General features: G+C 38.9%; 1 protein-coding gene across 5 annotated transcripts in view; it reads right to left on the minus strand.

The window, feature by feature from the left end:
• Positions 1-2,942: 2,942 nt before the first annotated feature.
• The window catches only part of TSPAN12 (tetraspanin 12), a 111,918-nt gene continuing 98,338 nt past the window's right edge, over positions 2,943-16,522 (minus strand). For all 5 annotated transcript variants that reach the window (XM_070264951.1, XM_070264952.1, XM_023639555.2 and 2 more), the window contains one exon: positions 2,943-4,543. In XM_070264951.1, coding sequence (XP_070121052.1) covers positions 4,238-4,543 — 306 coding nt within the window. In that variant the 3' untranslated portion in view covers positions 2,943-4,237. The remainder of the gene's footprint in view (positions 4,544-16,522) is intronic.

The following is a 16,522-nucleotide window of genomic DNA, read 5'->3' on the forward strand; positions in this document are numbered from 1 at the left end:
TTCACATGTTGGAGGCTCCGGCTTTTCTATGTAAGGCATCAGCTGAGCGTCACCACAGGCTGATGAAGATGCCATGTCACAAAACGGGGAGAAAGGAAGGTAGAGGATGGCCACCTTCACTTATGAGTTAAATACATTCCCTCTATCTCTCTAAGGCCCTCTTCTTCTTTTGTAAAACGGGGTTAATGATACCTACAGATTGCAAAAAAGAAGAGCAGAGAAAATATGTGTAAAACATCGAGATGTGTAAAACATCAAGCACCCTGTTCCCGGTACTAGTGGGCACCTGTGAATGCATGAGATAAAGAACCATTGCAATAACATATAACAGAAAATAAATGAGCTTTCAAGATGATATCAGAGACTCCCCCATACACGTCTCTAGGAGATGTTTGACGTGAAGAAGTAAGAACTCACCCAATAGGCGGGGCCGGCCTTGTGGCTGAGTGGTTAAGTTCGGACGCTCGCTTCGGCGGCCCAGGGTTTCACCAGTTCATATCCTGGGGCTGGACATGGCACTGCCGAACAAGCCATGCTGAGGCGGCATCCCACATGACACAACTAGAAGGACCCACAACTAAAAAAATACACAGCTGTGTACCGGGGGGCTTTGGGGAGAAAAAGGAAAAATAAAATCTTTAAAAAAAGAACTCAGCTAATAGGAAAGACAAATCCACTTGTAAATCACAGGATGGTAATAGGAAGGGGGGTTGGGTGAAGTAACATGGCAGCTGGCAATATTTTTTAAAAGGAGGGCGGTTCCTTTTGCCAAGAAGATTCAGTGGTGTATTCATTTCTCTTTTCTTTACCTCCCTTGACTCATCCACAGGAGTGGGAATTCAGACAAAAGGAAGCTCTTTTAGCATCCTGCTTAAGATTCTCCTCATAGAAGATTTGGTTCTTAGCCCACTTTCTGTCAGGCTTCCTGGGATCGGAAAGCAATGCATACACATTCTCCGGCTCGACAGTGAACTCTCCTGAGCTCCAGACTGGATTTTACAGCTGCCTGTAGACATCTCCATCTGCGTGTCCAGCAGGCATGTCCAACTCAGTGTGTCCCAAACCAAATTAATTACCCTCCCACACACCAGTCCCCCCCTCTAGTCTTCTGGCTGGTTTAATGTCACTGCCAATTCACTAGATACAAAATCTAGAAATTTCAGTTCTTTTACTTCTTGTCTCACACTCCCCAAGATCAATCTACTGCCAATTTTTGTGGATTCACCCTGTTGTAATCTGTGTCATGCACTCCACCTTTTGACTTCCATTGTCCTGGTGAGGATCCTTCTCTCTCTCTCTCAAGCACCACAGCAGCAGCAATCTAGCCAGTGTCCGTCCAGAGTCCCCAGTGTCCCACAACTCAGCGGGCCCCAGACCTAGACTAGGTAAAGGATGGCCCACCCGGGGGAGTTGTGTAACGAGTGTAACTGTCTCCCTATGGGCCCCCAGTTTCTTACTTGGCTAATTCAGTTACATTTCTGAAACATGAGTCATTTCTCTTTCTGGAAATATTTCAATGACTTGCCATTGAATTTACAGAATGCAGTCTAAAAACCCAAATTTCACCCATTTCCTTTCGCATGGTATCTCTTCAAGTATTCAATGCTCTGTCTAACCACAATGAACAACAGACCCTGCCCCCTGAGTAGCATATACTTTTTAAACTCAGAGAAGCAGCTCATGGAATGTTCTCCATGAGCTGGCTAAGCTCCACTCTTCCTTCCTCAGTTGAAGGCCATCTCCTTGATGTAGCTGCCTTAATTCAACTCTCCTCCATCTCAGATTCCTAAGCATGGCCCCACTCACTGTATGTTCCTGTCCTAATTTTATCTGTGGTTGGCATGAGTGTCTCAACCAGATTTTACAGTGCTAGAGGACAGGCACCATCACATTGCCATCTCTGAATCTCCAGGGCACTTTGAATTGACTATTAACCAGTCTAAAAATGATCTCCTTAAATTTTTACTTTAAAAAATAGTGAATTTTACAAAGGAAAGCTCTTAAAAATTCCCAAAGAAACAGTTAACAATTATGTTTGCAAAGTACCCAAACAGTGAACTCCCTCAGCTCTACCATATTAAATACACTTTTTTAAAACTCCCTTGCAGTTTTATTATTCCAGGTGCACTGCTACCATAAGAGGCCTCTGTAGACCACTGCTATAAATGTCACTTGTTCCCATTAAGTGTATAAGTTTATAAGATGACTGTCTAAATTTATGTTGACTATTCTAAAGAGTATTAAGTCAGGGAATATATCAAAATATCTGAAGTCTGTAAATATAGATATCAACTTTAATTTATAATTTGAAGATTTTTTTAACTGATATATATTTGTTCCACACAATATATATTTGTTCTTTCTATGACTGTGAGACACATCAAAAGGGAAACAGCCAAGTTTGACCATTATCCACATAATTCATATAATCCTCAAAGCTGTCTCAATTACTTGAGCATTTTAGGTGAAATTATGGGACGTTGGGGTGTTGAGGAAATTATACAAAAGGGATGCTTTTGGCTCTGATTGAGCAAGTGATTTTCTGACTGACTTGGTTCTGACTGAGCAGTTTTCATTTAAGTCTATGCAAGATATGGAATGTGGCTGCTGATTTCAAATATTGTATTCCTTGACTCATTTTCTTTTGAAAATTATTTTTTTAATGGGATATGAAAACATTAAGATAAATTAACATGAATGGGCATATTTTTATATTTTATCAAACAACTATATTATTTATCATTTAGCTCAAAAACAAACTTGAAAAGTAAGTAGGCATTTTTTTCTCCTCTCTCAGTGAAGATAAACGCTCTTAAAGATAAGTTCCAGAGTTTGAAATTTACTATTATTACTTTATTTAATCATTTCTTCTCATATTTTTTCTTGTTAATCTTCTCAAGTGGTAAAAGTGCTTATAATGTACAAGAATTAGACATAGACAAATTATTACTCTCTAGAAAATATTTATTGACACATTTCAATTTCCATTTTCTGAGAAATAAACATAATACACAAAATACAGTAAAATGCACTTTTCCCATTTCAAATAAATATATTTTACTCTTGTAAAAAATTTAATAATCTGTGTAATTCACCATAGTATCTTAATCAGTGAAATAAAGCAAAGAAAATCTCTAAATTGTCACTTATTTTAATGATTCTCACAAGGTTTTGCTGGAGAAAAGGGACCTTATTACCTGTAGAATTATATTCAGACTTGGAAACTGTTGTTTCTTTTTTGGAGAAGGGAAAGATAAGCTCCTTTAAAAAAGTGTTTAGTGTCAAAAAGAGTCTTAGTTTGGGAGGAGGATAGCATCCAAGTCTTTGCCGAATGAATGAGGTTATGTGTAAGCTTTCTTGTTAAAACTTCCTAGAGACCAGACTACATTCTGACTTACTATGATTCCTGTGTATTACACTGGTAATTTTTCAAAATTAGTGGTTAAGTACTTAAATTAACAGTTGCATATGTAATATAAACCCAGGACAGAATTTTAAAGCTCTATTAAGAGGAAAGGTTAAAAATAATGGTGCTATACAGGATAAATTTATCCTTTTCACAATTGTTATTCTTAACATTATAAGAACTGAAATCTACTGAATTATACAGACTTAACACAGACTCTTATATACACATAGATCCCTGATCAGTTAAAGACAATGTGTTAGTTTGCTCTTCTAAGTAGTAACAATATTTTAATAACCAGCAAAAATCACATTTAGGTAGTCACCAATCTTCAGAGTTTTCTTATGCATAATCTATCCACCCTCAAAAGAATATCTCACCAAGGAATAAAAGTCATTAGTACTGTCTAACTTCCTATGTTAGCCGTTAATTGGTACTTCATATACTAGCAAGCTTATGGAAGTAAATCAGACTTTACTGTAGCTCCAATCCCACCATAGCATGGCGTGTTTTCATGGATGCAGAAATGCTGGTCAAACTGCCAAGGCATAAACCCCAGAGCATAACTGTGTTTAGCAAAAAATCTTACATAGGCTATAAAGTGGGTATTGGATCTTTCCTCAGCATTATAAAGGGCATCAACTATTGTCTAGGTGGTGTCTTATAACACAGAACTTTTCCCTCTTCATTTTAAAGGATATAAAATTATATGCTTAGGCATCCTTTTATGGCAACATTTTTACTTTTACACATTTCTGAAACAGATAAGTATGTGCTCAAAAATTCACAAGTCCAATAAAATAAATTTGTAGCCTCCTTCTTTGACATTCTCTATAATTCCTCCATCTCAAAGTGTGTGTTAAAGCTGTTTGCCATGGATGTGTGTTCAAAGATCCTCGACAGGCTTGGTTTCAACAGTTCTACTGAGTGACATGACAAGTGCTGAGTGGTGTCGTTCTTCAAGGACATCATCTGGTCTGTCCCAGGTTCCCTTCTATCATAATAGAGAGCCCAGAGCAGAGTAATGGTGAGAATCATGGCCAGGATTTGTGTCACTCCAATGGAGATTCCCAGAAACCTTAGCACCTGCAGTTGTTTGGTTCCTCTCAAAAAGGAATACATTTTCTTCCCGCAACCCTGTAAAAAAATAACACAGTCAATATTACTTTGGATGTGTTACAAATGGTCAAAATAAGGAAAACAAAGGTCTGTATCAGTTAATGGAACTAAACTTTGTGAATCATAAGGTTTAAGACAGTGACTCTCAACAGGGAACGCCCATGAGAAGCTGGAGGAGAGACAGACGTGTGTACTTTTTGAAAAGCCTGCCCAAGGTGATTCTGATGGACGTGCCCCTTTTTCTGTCTTTCTCACAACCTGAAATTAAGAACCACTGACAGAAAAACATAACATTTAGAGCAAGGGTTGGCAAACATTTTTTGTAAACGGACAGATAGTATATCTTTTAGGCTTTGTGAGTCATATAGTTGTATTGCAACTACTCATCTCTGCCACTGTAACACGAAAGCAGCCATAGACAGTGTGTAAATGAATGGATGTGTCTATGTTCCAATGAAACTTCATGTACAAAAAAAGGCAGTAGGCCAGATTTGGGGCACAGACCATACAGATTGCTGACCCCTGATACAGACTGATCCAAAATATTTAAAAATAATGTTTTATTATAATATTATTATTTGTATTCACTGTTAGATTACAGGTCATTTGGTCAAAGACTTTTCCCCAAGGACCAGGAATGTTTCCCTAGTCTGCTGCTGAAACATGCTGGTGGGTGGAACTCAACCTGTTCCCTTCCCCCTACCCCCCACATGCACACACACCTGTGTCCACTGCTTATACCAGAAATACACATGGGCTGACTTCCCCCATTACAGCAACTTCTAGTTCTACCAGGTAAGGGTTTGAAGGGTATCTTTAGCTCCTCTACAGGCCGGAGATATCTAATCTAAAAAGATTATTTAAGTTTTTGTTTCTGTCTAGTTTTAAGTACAAAAGGCTAAGGAGTGCCTATGGTAGATATAGAAGAGAATTCTGAAAGAAGAGAGGAGGAAAAAAAGTAAAAGAAAGAGAAGCCATGACAAAGGAAAATGGGGGGTGGGGTGGGGTGGCACTGGGGAAAGGGGGAAAAGGAGGTAGAAAGTAACTAACAATTGTCATGTCATCTCTCAGGTGACCAAAGCATAGGCTAGCTGCCATGTCTCTAGTGAATGCACAGCACAGAAACAATAATTCATTCTTCTGAAGGGAGGCTGATTTTAAATTAAGGAGAACACCTAGAAGGAAGTTTACAACTATAACAAATTTCATGAATTTTGAAGATTCTGAGATTTCACTCTACTTGGAAGCTAACGATTAGCCTGCCACAGTTTCATGGATGCTGGCAGAAGACAGAGACAAAGGGTTTTATTACTTATAGCAATAGAAATAGCCAGAGTTGTGTCCGTTCCTCGAGTCCCAAGCGCAAGAAATGACAAAGGCCAGATGACGCCTGCCCACACCACGGGATGCATTCTGGGAGGGGAATCCCAAGTTTAGCGAACCCTAATCTTTTCTAACGGGCAGTAAGCATACCTATCTTTTGCAATGGAGATATTATCTTTATTATACTATCTTATACTTTATTATACTATCTTATACTTTATTATACTATATTATACTTTATTATACTATATTATACTTTATTATATCTATATTATACCAGACAGTAAACAAACCTGTTGTGAAGGCGGACACTATCTGTATCTTCAAGGCTGTTTTCTATGCAAACATCCTTGAAAATATAGTCCAGAACAAACGCACCAGTGCCTCTGCTGTCAAGACAGGCAGAAGTGCATAAGACCCAGAGGAAATTATCTCCTAACAAGAACTTGACTTTTCAAAGCCTTTATTTTGAGTTTGAGGTAAAAGTGACTCAGGGCTTACCCTATTAAGGCAGTCACTTGAATAAAAAGAAATTAACTATTTAAATAACCTCCTCCTTGTTTCTTCTCCAGATTCTACAAAGAACACAACTAGATCAAGGAAAGCAAGATGACTGAATCAGTTGTTAATTTATACATTATATTTGAGAGGAGGAATGAATAATACATAATTCCTAGATTTCCAAAGATATTGATCAGTAACTGTACCCTAGTAAGGCATTATCCTCAACAAATAAAAATTAAAAATTATATAAAACTAGCCATAGACAATTTGAATAACTACCTTTTTCTGGTACACCATGTGATGCAAATTAACAGCAAAAGGTCAGCAAATGTTCATCAGTTTCACCAAAAGTGAATTAAAATATTTATAACTTAATACTACTTAACATTGGTTTAATAAAATCTATGGCCATCTTACCTATTTAACACACACACAAATACACACACACACACACACACAGTAGGAAATCAAAATAGACATCACAAAGACAATTTACCAAAGTTCAGATACTTTTCAAAGAGTTCCACTCAGGTAGTCTATCAGAGCCCATTTACTATTACGTTTACACATAATTCTATGCATTTTGGGTGTTGAGAAAATTAAATGAACAAACACATTTAAACACTTAGAATAGGATCTAATACATGGTAAGCACTCAGCAGGTGTCAGCTCTTATCCGGTCTGTCAGCCCTCAGAAGATTAGAAAGCTCACATTAAAATAGATGGAAAATCTATGAAAAGCAAGTATTAATGGACAAGTATGAGGTACAGCACTTTTTTTTAAGATTGGAACCTGAGCTAACATCTGTTGCCAATCTTCTTTTTTTTTTTCTTTTTCTCCCCAAAGCCCCCCAGCACATAGTTGCATATTCCAGCTGCAGGTCCTTCTGATTGACAACACTTTTTAAGAGTATGAAAGCACCAAAAACACAGTACTGTGTCGCCTCTGAGTGTTGTCGAAACACCCCTTGCCCACAAGGGCCAAGGTGGTTGTGACTGCTTTTCCAGGACAGTGAGGTAACAATCCAAAATGATTATATGCCCCTGGGACGTTAGATCACGAGCCTCCTCATTAAGCAGAGAAATATTAAACATAGTTTGAAAAGAGACACATCAAAAATAGTTAAATTGAGAAGGTTTAGCTTCAGACATTTGGAAAATTAATTTATATGGACATATCATTTAACATCATTGCCAAGTAATGTAGCACAAGGTCATCATATCTATCTGTAAAGAAATTGATATAAAATGGCTTTGCATTATGTTAGTTGATTCCTTATCTAGGTTTTCAGTAATTATAAACATGTATCTTTAATAAATAAAGAATTAGCATGGGCCTATCAATATTTTGGGAATAATAACTGCAGTAAATTTCAGAATTAAATGTAAATCATTCAAGAAATACATATGCTCATGATTCAACACTGTGAAATGCTATTTGCCAATTATCATTTCATTTTTACATTTTTAGTACTCTTTGGTGCTTAAATTTTACCTTTTTGGTTCTTCCTATTGGTATAAGATCTCCCATCCCTTTAGACTACTTCATTCTAAACTGAAAAACTGCAGGAAAGGTAATATTTCTTTTTTAAATCTGTGAATAAGAGACTGATAACTAAGCTACAGTCTATTGTGTTTCATATTTTCACACTGGAATCACATCTATAAAAAAGGTACAGTAAATTATATCATCTAGGTTGGTGTGGGAATGTAATATATTAGTTAACATTAAATTTTCTAGAGTGGGAGAAGACCTTGGAAGTCAATGAGTTCAACTTTTTATCTTTTAAAAATACGGCTAAAGCCCTTCTAGAGTGACATCAATAAAATTGGCAGAGAACGGACCTCTGAATAATCTCTCCTCCATATAAACAATGAAATACTAGCAAAAATTGTCAGAATCAACTTTCTTAGAACTCTGAAAATTAACCAAAGGCTGGCAGCAACCTGAGGAGAATGTATCCAAGACAGGCACCTGAATTGCAGTAAGAACAGCAAGCTTTGTGGAATTTTAATTTACCCTATTCCCATCCTTTCTCCCCAGCTCTGCAGTCAGCCTGGAAAACCAACAGCGCACAATCATGGTGAAAACCAGCAGCCTGGCTACCAGAGGCAACAGAATAGGGTTGGATCTGCTTCAAAACCCCATTCCCAGAGAATTGTCATTATTTGTCCTATTTGCTGGTTCCCCGGAAGACCTCTTGAAAGGCTGTTTTTATTTGACCTGACTAGAAGCTCAACCACGGAAATAGCATTTTCCCCCTAGCCCGGAGGTGTTTGTCAAAAGCAGTCAGAGGTAACTCTTGAACACTGAGGCTGCCTAAAGTAGTAGATAACAGTGGCACACACTGGGCTAGTCAAAAAGCTTAAAAAGGAGAAGCAGGAGGATGTGAAGTCCATAGTGGGTTAGGCAAAGCTCTAACATATTTGTGGGGATCTAGAAAGTTATATACATAAGTAGGGCGGTGCTCCTGCCCAGGGCTATGCACCTAAGAAAGCTCTCAGATCTCACCTCTGCCTAACCTTGAGGCTCTGCACACCCTTGGCAAAGGCTGGGAGACTTATTGGTTCCAGGCACTTAAGGAAATCTCTGTTCACTCATTAGCTAACTGAGCAGAGACTTTAGTGGCCACATAAACATAAAGAATACAGACTTTACAGAATTAGTTCAGAAAAGTCACTAATGAAAAAACAACAACAAACTGAAGGGAGGGGGGAGATTCTGATTTCCAGAGGTGCCAGTTATATTACTTAAAATGTCCAGTTCCCAACAAAAAAAACTATAAGGTGTGGAAAGAAATGAGAAAGTGTGGCTCAAATACACACCAAAAGAGCCATCAAAGAAAATTCACTTCTAATGAGAGAGACTCCTTGCCTCACCAGACAGCCTTGTCCACACAGCCTTGGAACTTGTCTTCTTAATGAGATGCATTGGTCCTAGTTCTGCTCTCAGACAATCTGTTTTCCATAAGGTAGAGAGTCATACTGGAAGAGTCATTGTTTTCCCTCTAACCATTCTCTTCTCCAGACTAAATATTCCCAATTCCCTTAAGTTTTCCAAATATATACACTTCATCATCCTGATGATCTCTTTCTGAATTGTGCTGATTTTGTCAATGTTTCTTTGAAAATATCACTGATTTTTAACTTTAAAAAACTAGAAAATGCAATAAACTATTAAGACAACCAAGGCTGTTGTGAATAGGTTTGGATCCCATGAAGAAAGTTTTCAGGTCCTCCAGGGAAAAGGACACGGGATTGGATCATATGGCACATAGTCAGGACCTGGCCTCCTTCTGGATCACTGGGCCCTGAAGATTATCTCCATGTCATAGAGGGCAAGGGTGGTTTATTCAAAGAAAAGGTCCTAGGTAGACTCCTCAATTTTTATAACAATATGTCAGTCTTATCACTTCCCCATTTAGTATACAAAGCACATAGATAACCCCTCAAACAAGACAGAATTTTAGTACTTAAGTTTGTCATCGAAATTTGTTAAATTATATTTTTATGCTTCTCTATCAAGAACCTCTCAAAAAGAGGTGTTATCTGCAGATTATTTAAAACAAATGAAATCAACTGACATCTCTAGGTACTTTCAATGTCCAAGCATCAAATCAGACACCAAAATCTGCCACGTTGGAATATATGAGCCTGCGCCTTTGCTATTATTCTCCACTGAGGAGTATTTTAATGACATGGATTGAAGAACACCATAAGAAATTGCTCTATAAAGTTTGTGAAAAATAGTATTGAAGATATTTTCCTAGGTACCTTAGAGTAGTAGATATAAAATCCCACTTGAAACAAATACTTTAGAATTTTGCTCCCTTTGAAACACTAGAATATTTGATGTCCTAACATTAAAGTCATGGAGATGATTATGTCTCCTTTTCACCTGGGCTGTGAGAAAGCTCAGAGGCAAATATGAAACTCGACAACAGCAACCCTGCTTGCCTTCATGTTAAGTATATCTACTTAGCTCTGACTTTCCAATTCTATTTATATTTTATTATTAATTCATTGCATATTTTTGTTGTATGCTGCATTAAATCCTTTATTTAATAAAAACGATACAGGGTGTAACTATATAAATAAAAGCACAAATCCCTCTATACTGTACACAATTTAGTATTTCTCTCAAGACTCAGAAGGCATTGTAGAAACCTGGAGCACATTAGATGTCATGCTGAGCATCAGTGACTTCTTTACACAATTACTTAAAGTTAAGGATTAACTTTCCAAAAGAATATTCCTCTTCTTGAGAAGACAGTCAATATTTTTCCAGATTTCTGTATATAAAATAACCGTTCTCCTCAGCCACTCTCTAAATTCTGCATCAGAACAGCTCCAGGGTTTACAATCCATTCGGCTCATCCTCACTGAAGTAATTCAGTCTGAACACAAGTTGTGAGTTTATTCTGAGCCAGTCAAATAATCATGCATAATGTTTACACTTCTCAGGGTAAACTTGGACACTTTTGTTGAAAAGCAAGACACCAAGTCTAGAGAAGAAAAAAATATAGATGTGTTTCTATATAATCTATTGTCCTATTCATAGACATTTAGTTGCATAAACAAACATTTCTGTTGAGTGAGTCAAAAGAGGAAATAGAAATTTTAGAGTTCAAAACTGCATTCTATTTCACAAAGGGTGTTTTATTCAGAATAGGAAAGAACCGAATTGCATTTATTTGCTTGTCTCAAAATAAAATGCCCTGAGTTGATTTACCTGGAATACGTTTTCTTTCTTAAATAAAGCTATGCTAGCCCTACATGAATAACGTCAGATAATTCAAAGGTATGAGTAAGACATATTGGCTGACCTACTTTATTTGCTGCAATATTAAAATTCTGGTCAACTATTAACTGTAAATAATGATACTACCTTTTTATCAGAGAAAAATCATTAATCCCTACATTTCCTGGAATCTATTTGAAGTCATGTCAGGATGGCTCATTTCACTTGAGGAAATTATACACTTGAAATTATTCTCTGATCTATCTTGAAAATGAGTTTCTAAAATTGGAAGAACCCCCATGGCTTTTCAGTACTCAATATTCACAGGCCACATCAAAAAATTAGGCAGACTTTGAACGTGCTCATGAAGATAAAGTATAAATAAAATCTAGGTGCCAATACATGCCAGTATTGATATTTTTGTAATCGATCTTTGGTAATAAACATGACTCCCCACTTTTAAATGACTGTTAATTATCAGGTTCAAATATATAATCTTCAGCCTACTTCTTTTACAGGTGAAAAATTGAATGATAGCAGTTCATGAGTTCAAGAGCTTTAAGTGGGTTAGATGAAAAGTTCTCCACTGATAATCATAAGCTCTGCAGGGAAATAAATGCCTCCTTAAAAAAAATTAAACAGCAAGTAATAAAATTCACCACAGGACTTTCTGTTCTCTGAAGAGTAAGGTTAACCAAACCCCTGCTGAGGAAACCCAGCAGAAAAAGTCTGCTAATTTCTTAAGAATGGCAGGCCCTCATATCTCAGGTGATCCTCAGAATATCCCCATTAGGCAGGCAGAGTCATCAAGTTTAAAAGACTACATTTACTGAACATTTTTCATTCTTACCAAAAAAATGCAGTTATAAAGATACTACAGTCAGGAAACCCAGAAGGTGCCGCTCTCCCTAGGGAGGCCCGTTCCAGCAGCCGGCCTTCCCTGCCTGACGGAGCAGAACATTGACAAACTGCTCATTCAATCGCTGTCTCTCATCGGGCCCTTCTGTCCACCTAAATGTTCATCTCTATGAAATGGGAAGGTGTTAAAACAAGCAAAGTGGGAAACCACACGAAGTCCCCGCAAACCTTGCCCTGAAAATCTACCTTCAGCCAGCACAAATATATGCAACCAGAAAATGCACTTTCCTGTTGTTACTAGAAAAACTAGAGGTGATGTGGCTAGTTAAAAATCTAATTATAAATCGCTAATTTCTCTATTTACTGTAATAGCTATGCTAATGAATTATTGTTATTATTGCCATAGCTACCATCATGCAATGAAGATTTGTGTTTATGTCCCAAGTGGGTTGCTACAGGTTTCTCAGTAAGTAGCTCAATTTATCTCGGTAATACCATAATGAGGTAGATACTATTATTATCTCATTTAATAGATAAGGAAATTGAAGTTTAGAAGTGAAAAAAATCTACAAACACTCAGCTTGCTCCTCACCACATATTCCACATCTCAAAATTTTAGTATCTAAAAGTATGGGTTTTGGAATCAAAGAGAGCTGAGTTCAGTCACTGGCTAGCTCTGTGAAACTGGGCCCCATCGCTTAGCCTCTTTGTGCCTTGCTCTTCCCATCTGTAAAATGGAGATAAGAATCCTGTACCTTCATAGAAATGTCTTAGGGCTTACATGAGGGAATGCATGTAAAATACCTGCTGAGAGAGCTGTGTAAATGTGTATCCTATGTGAAAAATCTAATGTGTACTTTTCAGTCCCTAATTTACTTTAACTCTCAGTTATTACTGCTGGTAAACACTGCAAACAGCACTGTTCTAAGGGTTTCAACTATGCTAATTCACTCTCCAAACAACCCTGAGATGGGTACTCTGGTTATCCTCATTTTAAAGGTAAGAAAAATGAAGCACAGAGAGGTTAAAAATTTGCTCCTGCTCACACAGCTAGTAAGGAGCAGAGTGAAGATTTAACCCAAAGAGTCTGGCTTCGGAGCCTAGCCTTAACCTCTGAACCATGCTTCCTCACTAAGAAAAACTCACTTCGAAAAACCTCTCCTTTCTTGACTTCCAAGACACTGCTTTCCATTTCTTCTCTGCCTTCAATAGGTGTCTCCTCCTCTGCCCTTAAGTGTTGCCATTCCCTTCTGTCCTCCACATACACTACCCCATCTCTTTGTGTGGGCTTACCTCCTCCCACGCATTCAGTGCCTCACAGACACTGAGAACACCTGTAAACTGTTAGTCCCCACACCTGCCCCTTCTGTTCTCCACTTCTTCATTGTAATTAACGTCTTCTATGGGAACACAGCCTCCTAGCCAGAGACCACATTTCCCAGCCTCCCTTGCGGCTTAGCACAGCCATGTAAGCCCACGCCAAAGGAATATGAGCAGAAGTGGCGAGTATAGAGCTTAACCCACTGGATGTTCTCCCTCCCACTTCCTCCTCCCCACTGACTGGAACTGGAGAAAAACAAGGGCAACTCTAGAAGACAGGTATTAAAAGAGATGAAGTTGTCTCACCATGCTGGGCTCCTGGATGAACCCGTGCAGCAGAGCTGCCTGGCAGCCTGGACCACCTCAGTGGTGGAGATGAAAGAAACAGACTCCCACCTTATTCAAGCCATTGTATCTGGAGTTAGCTCTTCCCCTAGTTAGTACACACAAAATTCATATCTCTGGCTGAGTTCTGCCCCCTGATCTTCATATTCCTACTGGGTTTCTGCACATGGAGTACCTGACAGGAACCTGAAACCCAGCATTTCCAAAATGGAACTCATCAAGCCCAACCACTCCCCTCAATCAATGGCGTCTTCATCCATCCAAGGGCCAAGTCCAACGTCCTTGTCGCTTCCCTATCACTCATTCCCCATAGCCAATCCATCGTGCTGTTCATTCTCCCTCAATACCCTTCACAGGCATCCTCTCCTCTCCATCTTCACCAGCACAACCTGAATTCCAGCCTTACAAATCACTCACGTGAATTACCTGCAACAATTTCCTACCTGATTTCCCTGCCTTAAGAGCCAACCCTCACCTCAAATCATTCTCCACAAGGCCGACATAATGTATTGAGGCACATATCTAAAATTGTTCCTTTGTGAGGTACTTTCTTAGGTCCAAATATTCCAATGGCTTTCATATCAGTAAATTCTAAAGGCAAAATGTGCAAGTCTCCACTCATTAAGCACAAGAGGAAAAATCGTTTGAAAAGTAAATAGGTAACAGGAACCTCACAACTGAACTGTGTCAGAAAGAGAGTGAAAGAAAAGAAGAACGCGTTTGTATACCTGAAGTAAAACTGACCGAATAGTTCAAGTTCCGATTAGATCAAGCAAAGCCCGAAGATAAAAAGCCCCACCAAGCCCAAACTGGTCCTACCAGGTTTTGAATGATAAAACAGATATCACCCCAAGTCAGAGTCAACCCGATCCCTGCCGGCAGTTGCTGAGGAGATAATGAAGTCAGCAGAGAGCCAGGAGGGAGTGTCTATGACTTTATAGAAAAGAACCCTGAGAATGGAACTTCTTGGGGGATATTCCATCTAAATAACCATGGAGCTTGAAAGCTGTCTGCCGTTTACTATCTGGGCAAGACATCCTATGTGTGTTTATCTGAGAATGGAGCTTCATTAATAATAAATCAGAGTCCCACAACTCCTCCATCCTCAGCCTTCCTTTCATAATACAGTAGTCCCCCCTTTTCCGTGGGGGATACATTCCAAGACTCCCAGTGGATGCCTGAAGCCGCAGATAGTACCAAACTCTTCATACACTATACAAACATACCTATGATAAAGGCTAGTTTATAAATTAGGCACAGTAAGAAATTAACAACAGTAACTGATAATGGATAGACCAATTATAATTATATCATAACAAGATACTGATAACCAAGATGGCTCCTAAGTGACTAACGGGCGGGCAGCAATATACTACATGGATACCCTAGGCAAAGCGATGATTCACCACCCGGGTGGGATGGAGATTTCATCACACTACTCAAAAGGGTACATAATTTAAAACTTATGAATTGTTTATTTCTGGAATTTTCTATTTAATATTTTTTGGACTGAGGTTGACCGTGGGTAACTGAAACTGTGAAAAGCAAAACCATGGATAAGGAGGGCCTACTGTAACACTTCAAATTTGTGAACACGTTTGCCTTTTTATTTGGCAACTATTGGCAGACTTCAGTATAAAATGCATGTGTTAGCAGGACAGACAGGGATCTTCAACATCCAACACCTGCTCGGTCCAGCCCCTCAACATGGTCCTCCTCACACCCCATGTTCCAGCTGCGCTGTCTTGCTTCTGACTTAACTTTGCACTATTACATCTTTGCTTGGAATGCCCGTTTTTGGCCCCATGCCACCCAAATATTTTCTGCACCTGGCTAACACCTGTTTCTCTTTTAAGATTGGAAGCCTAATAAATACTACCGCCTCCATGCGCTCCCATGGCATGCCTCAAACATAAACACAACGACAATTAAGGACTGCCAATTCAAGGTCATCTAATCTCCACCTTTTATTCTAGCCACTGATGTGAGGATCGTTTCTACGCAGACCTGACTAACTTTACATTAGCACCAACCGGCCAGTAGCTGGCCAGGGGCCTAAGCTGTTACCTCTTGCTTCCTCCCTTGGACTTCTCTTTCACCACTTGCCCCTAATTTTGTTTGTTTCCAATATAGCAATTTACTTGGTCCTAAGAAGAATCCCACTAGTAACTTCAGAGTAGGATTACTTGGGAGAAAAATAACCAATCCCACGACTACGTAGAGCTTGCCAGAAGGCCACACTCCATTACCTACCACGTCCTTTTGTATCCACAACACTCTGTCGTGTCTCTACTTCTGGCTCAGAAGTGCTGAGGAAATATTTATGCATTTAGGATGTTGTGTGTGAAAATTACAAAATAAAAGTTCTTTCTATTAGTCAAAACAGACATATAATATTGACTCACCTTTCTACTTGGTCAAAGACATTAACTGGAGAAGAGTGTTAACAAAATATGTTGAGGGCTGAAATACTGCCCATAAAAAAAAAAAAAAACTGGACACAGATTATAATACAAACACCATTTTTCAAGGACAGCAGAGTCCAAAGGACATGTGTAGGGACAGGACCTCCATTCAGGGCGAGGGCTGAGAGCGTGAATTCACGACTCTCAGCTCACAGAGCAGATAACACACAACTGAGAGAATAAAAACCTCAAACAACCCATCTCACTTGCTTCACCAGGAGCTGCCCCCGCCTCCAACCTGGGGGAGCACCCCTACATGTCCATTTACCTTCTGCAAGCGCCGGAGACCTATACTTACTTGTCATCGTCTGGGTTCTTTGTCCTGCAAGGCAAGACTCAGAGAGAAAGATCACATCCCTTCACACCCACACCCCTGCCCTTCCCCATCTCCGTGTTTGTAGACGCTTTCTGTTACTTGGAGAAGAAATAAACACTCATCTA

The sequence above is a fragment of the Equus caballus genome, chromosome 4, assembly GCF_041296265.1.
Source record: "Equus caballus isolate H_3958 breed thoroughbred chromosome 4, TB-T2T, whole genome shotgun sequence".
NCBI classification, from domain to species: domain Eukaryota; kingdom Metazoa; phylum Chordata; class Mammalia; order Perissodactyla; family Equidae; genus Equus; species Equus caballus.